This window comes from Choristoneura fumiferana, chromosome 2 (genome assembly GCF_025370935.1).
Source record: "Choristoneura fumiferana chromosome 2, NRCan_CFum_1, whole genome shotgun sequence".
NCBI lineage: Eukaryota > Metazoa > Arthropoda > Insecta > Lepidoptera > Tortricidae > Choristoneura > Choristoneura fumiferana.
In genome coordinates, this window is record NC_133473.1 from 20,131,237 (window position 1) to 20,142,151 (window position 10,915).

General features: G+C 48.5%; 1 protein-coding gene across 1 annotated transcript; it reads left to right on the top strand.

The window, feature by feature from the left end:
- The first annotated feature begins 447 nt into the window (after nt 1-447).
- Nucleotides 448-3,996, top strand: LOC141445577 (uncharacterized). Its single transcript, XM_074111413.1, has 5 exons — nt 448-556; nt 1,164-1,351; nt 1,485-1,681; nt 2,577-3,411; nt 3,753-3,996. The coding sequence occupies exons 1-5, from the start codon at nt 462-464 to the stop codon at nt 3,857-3,859; spliced, it is 1,422 nt and encodes a 473-aa protein (XP_073967514.1). The 5' UTR covers nt 448-461; the 3' UTR covers nt 3,860-3,996.
- The last annotated feature ends 6,919 nt before the right edge of the window (nt 3,997-10,915 follow it).

The window sequence follows — 10,915 nt, forward strand, 5'->3', positions numbered from 1 at the left end:
TACCAACTGAAAATGCTTACGAACCCGTTGAAGAAGCTCGCCAACCACCGGTAACTTTACTGCACATTTTTGTTAATTCGTTAATTTTTTAGCATTAACCACAACAACAATGTTATTAGCATATTTTAAAGTTTAACTATAGATACATATAGGTTGTTGACAAGCTATAGGTACATAATGTCTGTCAATAACATTTGACTTGTAATTGATAAAAATAAATCCTGCCTATTTTCTCATAGATATATTTCTGTGATCATTTTCCTATCAGGTATTTTTCTTTCTAGTAAGTAAAACTTTAGCCCTGGCAATATTGCTGCTACATAGCTGCTAATATCGTGTTTTACAAAAATAAATGCGTAGGTAGGTTGCCTGCTGTGCTTACCTATTATCTCCATTTACCCTCAACATAGCTTGATTTTTATTCTTTTACGTTGCATTTATTTTTGCAGTGTGATGGCACCATGTCTTCTCAAGAACCTAGCAAGCCGAAAAATCGGCATGCAACGTTTGCTGATGATGTTACGACTAATCAAAATGAACTATCCCAAAATAGCAGGTAAAAAAGATTTTTTATCACGATTGTGAAGTGAAGTTCCCAAATCTGCACAGTGCTGGGCGAGGCAGAAACATGCTCAATTCTTCTCACTGTGTAAGAATAGGCTTATGGCTGCCAGACGTAGCATAAATACGCTGATGATTATTAATTTTCTGTTGCTCGCGACTCGTCTGCGAATAATTCGTTTGCCATCCTAGAGGAACTATGCAATTTTCTGGGATAAAAATTATATTTAGTCCTTCCCAGAGTCTCAAACTATCTGTAACCAAATTTCATCTAAATCGGTTCAGCGGTTTAAACGTAAAAAAACAGCCAGAATTCTTCGCAAATGGAGTAGTGGTGGTTGGCTGTTCGTAATTTTTCCTTTGTCAGTTTAATGTTAGTAAGCAAATTTAAAAAGTTAGAGCAGCGGACAATAATGGATTTTCATACATACTTCATGGCCTAGGCCAAGAAGTTATGTAGGGAGGTGGTAGGGAGCCATAAATGAGAAACTTCATGTCTCCATTTCGTGACATTAACGCATACATTTCCGAGCATGTTTGAGAAAATAGGTATTTTCATTGTGCCTTTCAAGCTATGGCACCTCATTTCATATTTATTTCAGTGCCTACAAGGAAGCCCTGAGTCAACCAGGGCCGGGGCTCTCACACCGGCACCGGCTAGCCTGGCTGCAGAGGCGGCGCGGCCCTGGCCTCTGGGTGCAATGCGACTCTTGCGATACTTGGCGCCATTTACCGCACGTTGTTGATGCTCACCAGCTACCTCCTAAGTGGTACTGCTCTATGAATCCAGGTAAGCTTTAAAACACTTTCAAATCGCCGCAGCGGACAACGAGCATTCTTATTTCTTCTCCTTTATTGTTATTAAGAAAAAATTTGCAAATCTGAAACAGCTTTTACTTTGATAGAATTTTTTTTTTTTCCAGAAAAATCCATGGCAAACTGTTCAGTCCCAGAAGCGCCGCTGCGTGTTACTGACGAAGAAGACTTGATTCACAGCGAGTACTCGGCAGGGTCTCTGGTGTGGGCGCGGCTACCGGGCTGGCCGTGGTGGCCCGCCATGGTTGACGACTGTCCGGACACTGAGCAGTTTTATTGGCTCGATGGCTTCTCTGATATACCGGCAAGTAGCTTTTTTTTTACATAAAAGCCGATTAACTGGCATGCGATTCACTTCATGTTAAGTGATCATCGCCGCCCGTGGATTATGGATGTGTCAAGTGTAAGTTTTCGGTTACAAAATACGTCTCGATCGCGTTCGCGTTTAAATCTCAATTTGTACGGAAACACGAACATCGCAAACGTTCCACTAGAGGCGCTGTTCGTGTTTCTATATAAATTGAGATTTTAACGTGAACGCGATCGAGACGTATTTTGTAACCGAAAACTTACACTACGGGTACAGAACATGAAACACCGCTTTATTAAACCACACCACATAGTGCGCGCGGGGGAGCACGATTATATCGTGAAAATTCATATTTCAATGACTTCATCGAATACAACACATCTACCTACATTATTATTCAACCTGTAGCTGTGTGTGTGATGGTGTTGAGCTGCGTGGCGTGAGCTGCGGTGAGCTGTGTTGAGTTGGGGTTGTCACACTGTAGACACCAGGCATATGTAGGTACATGCTAGTGGTGCACGGTGTGGTTAGTCTGGCCTGCTGTGAGACTACGTCTTCGTCTTGGATGTCTTCGAAGGCTGCGTTTGTGTCCATTGTCGGAGTCACCAATGTCCCCACAATAAATATAAAATAATTGGAGGCTCCAGTAGAGAGATCTCTCTCCAGGCAGGTGTTATGCCTGGGGACCGAAGTCCGAAGGAAGAGCGTCGGAACTTGTATATATGCGACCGCGCTGAGAAACTTCGATAGCGCGATGTAGAACATGGTCGGAGTTTCTATTGTTGTTCACTAGATGGCGCTAGGAGTCGCTACAAACCTTTAGTCATTCGTGCGCTAGTGTTTAAGAAAAACTTGTAACTATTGTATGAATGAAATTAATATTTTTCAGACTCACTATAACGTCGTTTTCTTCGACGCAGCCGATGTTACAAGGGCCTGGATTTCCCCGGAAAATTTGAAGCCGTTTACTTCCAATAAGAAGAAGAGCCACACAATAAACGACAAAAAATACAAGAAACGTTTGGAGAAAGCTATGCAGCTAGCGGAAAAAGCCGAAAAACTACCTGTTCTTGATCGGTTAGCAGAGTTCAGTTTTATTAGTACTTACAAAGGCGCGATTGTGAGCCCCAGAAAAGTAACTAAACGTGAATTGGAGAAATTCCAAAATCAATTAAAAAGAAAATTTAATGTCGATTTCCCTATTGAAGTTTCGAGTGAGTCTGACGGTGAAATCCAAATAATCAGAGAAAATAACAAAAGGAAAAATGTTATCTTGATTGGGACCCCAAAGATTAAGAAAACTAACCCTGTCCTAATTGGTAATGATGATGAAGATAATACCGTATTTAATAACGGTGATGGTGATAGTGGACAATTTGACAATAATAAAAAGTCAAAAGAGAGTAAACTGAACATAGAAACAAATGTAGCAACGCCGATGCGAAAAGAAGCAACGAAAAGCGCTCATTACAATAAGAAACCGAGGAATATTATAAATGACATTGTAAAGGAAATCAGTAAAAATTCTGACTCAGAAATAAAGGAAACTGAGAACACTGTTGGCGGTCCAAGTACCGTAAATTCGAACGAAACATTCGAACAGTGTACTAACGAAGTTTCTCCGAATAAATCTAAACATCCAAATCCAGATTCCATGGCTATTGAAGTTGGTAGCACGCAAACAATAAACTTGGAATCAGTAGAAATGACTGGTATCGATAATGGTAGGTATTTCAAAACTGGCCCGACTATACACTCATCATCCCAGCCTATAAATGTCCCACTGCTGGGCACAGGCCTCCTCTCGGAATAAGAGGGCTTGGGCCATTGTTCCCACGCGGGCGCAGTGTAGCTTGGGAACTTCACACAACGAATTGCTTCGCAGGTTTGTGCAGGTTTCCTCACGATGTTTTCCTTCACCGTAAAGCACGTGGTAAATTTCATATGTAATTATGCACTGTATGGGCTTTTAAATATAATATAATATTTCATTCTGGAAATATAATCAAACCATTTCAAAAACGAAGTTACTGAATGATACGTTACAAATCTTTTTTTATTTCAGATTCTTCGAAAACTTACCTTCCTGAAGACAAAACAGACTCGGTAGCGAAAACGCAAGACTTTCAGATTCGTATAGAATCTCCCAGCAGTGATGATTTTGATTTTTAATTTGTTTCATTTAATTTTTCTTGCATTATTTGCTCTAAGTACAATATGTAAGTTCGTTGTTTTTTTATCGCTTGATAAAAGTACATTTAAGTCAATTTTGTTACAGTGATTGTTACGAATAATAAGAGTATATAATATTATAATATAATAATATAAAACTTTGATACTGCAGAAAGATGAATTTAATTATTTGTCTTTTTCCGCTAATCCTACTAATCCTACGTTTGTGAGTGAGTGAGTATGTTTGTTACTTCTTGACGCTGAAACGGCTGGACGGATTTGGATGAAATTTGGCAAAAAGCTATTTAATAATCTGTATTAAATCATAGGATACTTTTTATCCCGATATTCCCACGGGATAGGGATAAAATTTCGAAATAACAACAGCTGGGCTTAGAGTCATGAAGTTTGGTATGTAGGTAGCTGGACTGCTGGAATAACGCAGGCTACTTTTTTTACCGATATTCCCACGTGATAGGGATAAAATCTAGAAATTTAAACGGCTGGATTTAGTCTTGAAATTTTGGACGGTATTCTTAACACAACCTCAATGAAGACCACGATATACATTTTGGTAATTTTGTGAAATCCCGGAATTTCAATTGTGACTACCAGATTGAATTAATATTAGTCTATCTGCTTGTGCATGTGATCGAGACCCTTCTTACCAGGAGATCAAGTTAATCGAAATGAGCACAGACTACTAAGAGAAATTAGAGATACTACTGACTGACTATAATGACCTCTTGCTATTTAAAAAAAAGAAGTTTCGGAGCGACGAAACCTTTCGAAAGTGTATATATTCATGTGATTCGGGAATGAAAACCTATTGGGTACTTCACGTGGATATACTTACTTACTTATTTTGATTTTTTTATGTATTCAATTAGAGCAGCGCGAGCGCGACACACCTTAAGCAAAAACAAATCGCTGAAACGATTCAGATGAAATTCGGTATAAGTAAGTACCTACAAATAGTCTGAGTAAGGTTTGTTTCCCCGGGAAGGACGAAGGACATACATAGGATAGTTTTTATCCCGGAAAATTGCATAGTTCCCGCGGGATAGCGATAAATAAATAAATACTACATACGTGGACGAGTCGCTGGCAACGGCTAGTGGTATATAATATAGGTATGGTGTTATTATGTAGTATTTATTTATCGCTATCCCGCGGGAACTTTGCAATTTTCCGGGATAAAAACTATCCTATGTCCTTCCCGGGGACGTAGTAACAAGTTTTACAAGTTGTAAAAAAAGTTATAAAGTGTTAGACAATGTTATTGTGTTTTATAACATTTATAACAGCTAATGTGGGGGCACTATTTATACTATTCGATGTTATTTTTTTCCATCTAATGTATTTTTATTATTTTTTATGTGTATCGAATATGTGTAAATAAATGTTTTTCTCTCTCTTACTATAAGCCGCATTCACATTTATCTGTCGTGTTGTGTTGTGATGCTCTCTGTCTATGTCTCTCTATATAGCTTTGATTTGATGCGACAGAATGCGACACAACATAAGCCGTCACAACACAGTGAATTAGATAAATATGTCAATGGAAACGCAACCATATAAAATGTATGAAACTTATTTAGTATGAAAAAACCGATACCGTTCTGCAGGGCTACTACGAAAATCGAAGTTCGTGTCGTGCGGTCCCTCTGACACTTATACTATTTAATACGAGAGCGAGAGGGACGGTACGATACGAACTTCGAGTTTCGAGTTTCGTAGTAGCCCTGCTGATGTGTCACGACACAACACGAGAGATAAATGTGAATGCGGCTTAACATCAAACAGAAAAAAAAATGTAATTAATTTCCTGTTTTTTCTTTTTCCTGAGATTTTTGTGATATTGGCTTGGATATTGGCTAACTTAAACGTTTCATTATTTTATTATGTCACGGACATGGGCACCAACATCTCAATATCAAATGTCAATCCACTATACAATATTACCAGGGCTTCAAATACCGTTAAAAAATGGTAACGTTACCAACTGTCAAACAGATTTAACGTTAAATCATAATTAACGTTAAACGATTTACCGTTACTTATACAACTTTTTACCGGTATAAAAAATGGTAACGTTATCAGCTATTCATTAAATTAACGTTAATTCAAAAGTATCGTTAAATCATTTTAACGGTATTTATATTACTATTTACCGGTAAGCTTGGGTAACGTTAAATGGCAGATTATCCTCATTTATCGAGCGAGTATGCACGCGCAATACGCGCATTCCTCGTCGTTTTTAGGGTTCCGTACCTCAAAAGGAAAAACGGAACCCTTGTAGGATCACTTTTTGTCCTTCTGTCCGTCTGTCTTTCTGTTAAGACGCTTTTTCTCAGGAACGCGTGGAGGTATCAAGGTGAAATTTATAGGGGTAGATATTTGTATGAGAAATACGAATATCTGTTCTCGAGTCTTGGGTGCATAATAGTACATTACTGCAGAGGCCATGAAGTAAGGGATTGATGGACGAGTTCGGGGTAGACGAGTCCAGCAATCCCTGTTCTGGCCGAGGCTTGTATAGTGCTTTTCTCAAACAATGTGAGGAAATATTTTTCATCCATCCATCGCATCGCATCGCTTCGCATCGCATCGTTTCGCATGGCATCGCTTCGCATCGCATCGCATCGCTTCGCATCGCTTCGCATCGCTTCGCATCGCTTCGCATCGCTTCGCATCGCTTCGCATCGCTTCGCATCGCTTCGCATCGCTTCGCATCGCTTCGCATCGCTTCGCATCGCTTCGCATCGCTTCGCATCGCTTCGCATCGCTTCGCATCGCTTCGCATCGCTTCGCATCGCTTCGCATCGCTTCGCATCGCTTCGCATCGCATCGCTTCGCATCGCTTGGCATCGCTTGGCATCGCTTGGCATCGCTTGGCATCGCTTGGCATCGCTTCGCATCGCTTGGCATCGCTTCGCATCGCTTGGCATCGCTTCGCATCGCTTCGCATCGCTTCGCATCGCTTCGCATCGCTTCGCATCGCTTCGCATCGCTTCGCATCGCTTCGCATCGCTTCGCATCGCTTCGCATCGCTTCGCATCGCATCGCATCGCTTCGCATCGCTTCGCATCGCATCGCTTCGCATCGCTTCGCATCGCTTGGCATCGCTTCGCATCGCTTGGCATCGCTTCGCATCGCTTCGCATCGCTTCGCATCGCTTGGCATCGCTTGGCATCGCTTGGCATCGCTTCGCATCGCTTCGCATCGCTTCGCATCGCTTCGCATCGCTTCGCATCGCTTCGCATCGCTTCGCATCGCTTCGCATCGCTTCGCATCGCTTCGCATCGCTTCGCATCGCTTCGCATCGCTTCGCATCGCTTCGCATCGCTTCGCATCGCTTCGCATCGCTTCGCATCGCTTCGCATCGCTTCGCATCGCTTCGCATCGCTTCGCATCGCTTTGCATCGCTTGGCATCGCTTCGCATCGGTTGGCATCGCTTCGCATCGGTTCGCGTCGCTTGGCGTCGCTTGGCGTCGCTTGGCGTCGCTTGGCGTCGCTTGGCGTCGCTTGGCGTCGCTTGGCGTCGCTTGGCGTCGCTTGGCGTCGCTTGGCGTCGCTTGGCGTCGCTTGGCGTCGCTTGGCGTCGCTTGGCATCGCTTGGCATCGCATCGCTTCGCATCGCATCGTTTCGCATGGCATCGCTTCGCATCGCTTCGCATCGCTTCGCATCGCTTCGCATCGCTTCGCATCGCTTCGCATCGCTTCGCATCGCTTCGCATCGCTTCGCATCGCTTCGCATCGCTTCGCATCGCTTCGCATCGCTTCGCATCGCTTCGCATCGCTTCGCATCGCTTCGCATCGCTTCGCATCGCTTCGCATCGCTTCGCATCGCTTCGCATCGCTTCGCATCGCATCGCTTCGCATCGCTTCGCATCGCTTGGCATCGCTTGGCATCGCTTCGCATCGCTTGGCATCGCTTCGCATCGCTTGGCATCGCTTCGCATCGCTTCGCATCGCTTCGCATCGCTTCGCATCGCTTCGCATCGCTTCGCATCGCTTCGCATCGCTTCGCATCGCTTCGCATCGCTTCGCATCGCTTCGCATCGGTTCGCGTCGCTTGGCGTCGCTTGGCGTCGCTTGGCGTCGCTTGGCGTCGCTTGGCGTCGCTTGGCGTCGCTTGGCGTCGCTTGGCGTCGCTTGGCGTCGCTTGGCGTCGCTTGGCGTCGCTTGGCGTCGCTTGGCGTCGCTTGGCGTCGCTTGGCGTCGCTTGGCATCGCATCGCATCGCATCGCTTCGCATCGCTTCGCATCGCTTCGCATCGCTTCGCATCGCTTCGCATCGCTTCGCATCGCTTGGCATCGCTTCGCATCGCTTGGCGTCGCTTCGCGTCGCTTGGCATCGCTTCGCATCGCTTCGCATCGCTTCGCATCGCTTCGCATCGCTTCGCATCGCTTCGCATCGCTTGGCATCGCTTCGCATCGCTTGGCATCGCTTCGCATCGCTTCGCATCGCTTCGCATCGCTTCGCATCGCTTCGCATCGCTTCGCATCGCTTCGCATCGCTTCGCATCGCTTCGCATCGCTTCGCATCGCTTCGCATCGCTTCGCATCGCTTCGCATCGCTTCGCATCGCTTCGCATCGCTTCGCATCGCTTCGCATCGCTTCGCATCGCTTCGCATCGCTTCGCATCGCTTCGCATCGCTTCGCATCGCTTCGCATCGCTTCGCATCGCTTCGCATCGCTTCGCATCGCTTGGCATCGCTTCGCATCGCTTGGCATCGCTTCGCATCGCTTGGCGTCGCTTCGCGTCGCTTGGCGTCGCTTCGCGTCGCTTGGCGTCGCTTCGCGTCGCTTGGCGTCGCTTGGCATCGCATCGCATCGCATCGCTTCGCATCGCATCGCTTCGCATCGCTTCGCATCGCTTCGCATCGCTTCGCATCGCTTCGCATCGCTTCGCATCGCTTCGCATCGCTTCGCATCGCTTCGCATCGCTTCGCATCGCTTCGCATCGCTTGGCATCGCTTCGCATCGCTTGGCGTCGCTTCGCGTCGCTTGGCATCGCTTCGCATCGCTTCGCATCGCTTCGCATCGCTTCGCATCGCTTCGCATCGCTTCGCATCGCTTGGCATCGCTTGGCATCGCTTCGCATCGCTTGGCGTCGCTTCGCGTCGCTTGGCGTCGCTTGGCGTCGCTTGGCGTCGCTTGGCGTCGCTTGGCATCGCATCGCATCGCATCGCTTCGCATCGCTTGGCATCGCTTCGCATCGCTTCGCATCGCTTCGCATCGCTTCGCATCGCTTCGCATCGCTTGGCATCGCTTCGCATCGCTTGGCGTCGCTTCGCGTCGCTTGGCGTCGCTTGGCGTCGCTTGGCGTCGCTTGGCGTCGCTTGGCGTCGCTTGGCGTCGCTTGGCATCGCATCGCATCGCATCGCTTCGCATCGCATCGCTTCGCATCGCTTCGCATCGCTTCGCATCGCATCGCTTCGCATCGCTTCGCATCGCTTGGCATCGCTTCGCATCGCTTGGCATCGCTTCGCATCGCTTGGCATCGCTTCGCATCGCTTCGCATCGCTTGGCATCGCTTCGCATCGCTTTGCATCGCTTGGCATCGCTTCGCATCGGTTGGCATCGCTTCGCATCGGTTCGCGTCGCTTGGCGTCGCTTGGCGTCGCTTGGCGTCGCTTGGCGTCGCTTGGCGTCGCTTGGCGTCGCTTGGCGTCGCTTGGCGTCGCTTGGCGTCGCTTGGCGTCGCTTGGCGTCGCTTGGCGTCGCTTGGCGTCGCTTGGCGTCGCTTGGCGTCGCTTGGCATCGCATCGCATCGCATCGCTTCGCATCGCTTCGCATCGCTTCGCATCGCTTCGCATCGCTTCGCATCGCTTCGCATCGCTTGGCATCGCTTCGCATCGCTTGGCATCGCTTCGCGTCGCTTGGCATCGCTTCGCATCGCTTCGCATCGCTTCGCATCGCTTCGCATCGCTTCGCATCGCTTCGCATCGCTTGGCATCGCTTGGCATCGCTTCGCATCGCTTGGCGTCGCTTGGCGTCGCTTGGCGTCGCTTGGCGTCGCTTGGCGTCGCTTGGCGTCGCTTGGCATCGCATCGCATCGCATCGCTTCGCATCGCTTGGCATCGCTTCGCATCGCTTCGCATCGCTTCGCATCGCTTCGCATCGCTTCGCATCGCTTGGCATCGCTTCGCATCGCTTGGCGTCGCTTCGCGTCGCTTGGCGTCGCTTGGCGTCGCTTGGCGTCGCTTGGCGTCGCTTGGCGTCGCTTGGCGTCGCTTGGCATCGCATCGCATCGCATCGCTTCGCATCGCATCGCTTCGCATCGCTTCGCATCGCTTCGCATCGCATCGCTTCGCATCGCTTCGCATCGCTTGGCATCGCTTCGCATCGCTTGGCATCGCTTCGCATCGCTTGGCATCGCTTCGCATCGCTTCGCATCGCTTGGCATCGCTTCGCATCGCTTCGCATCGCTTGGCATCGCTTCGCATCGGTTGGCATCGCTTCGCATCGGTTCGCGTCGCTTGGCATCGCTTGGCGTCGCTTGGCGTCGCTTGGCGTCACTTGGCGTCGCTTGGCGTCGCTTGGCGTCGCTTGGCGTCGCTTGGCGTCGCTTGGCGTCGCTTGGCGTCGCTTGGCGTCGCTTGGCGTCGCTTGGCGTCGCTTGGCGTCGCTTGGCATCGCATCGCATCGCATCGCTTCGCATCGCATCGTTTCGCATGGCATCGCTTCGCATCGCATCGCATCGCTTCGCATCGCATCGCTTCGCATCGCATCGCTTCGCATCGCTTGGCGTCGCTTGGCGTCGCTTGGCGTCGCTTGGCATCGCATCGCATCGCATCGCTTCGCTTCGCATCGCATCGTTTCGCATGGCATCGTCGCTTCGCGTCGCTTCGCGTCGCTTGGCGTCGCTTCGCGTCGCTTGGCGTCGCTTCGCGTCGCTTGGCGTCGCTTCGCGTCGCTTGGCGTCGCTTGGCGTCGCTTGGCGTCGCTTGGCGTCGCTTGGCGTCGCTTGGCGTCGCTTGGCGTCGCTTGGCGTCGCTTGGCGTCGCTTGGCATCGCTTGGCATCGCATCGCATCGCTTCGCATCG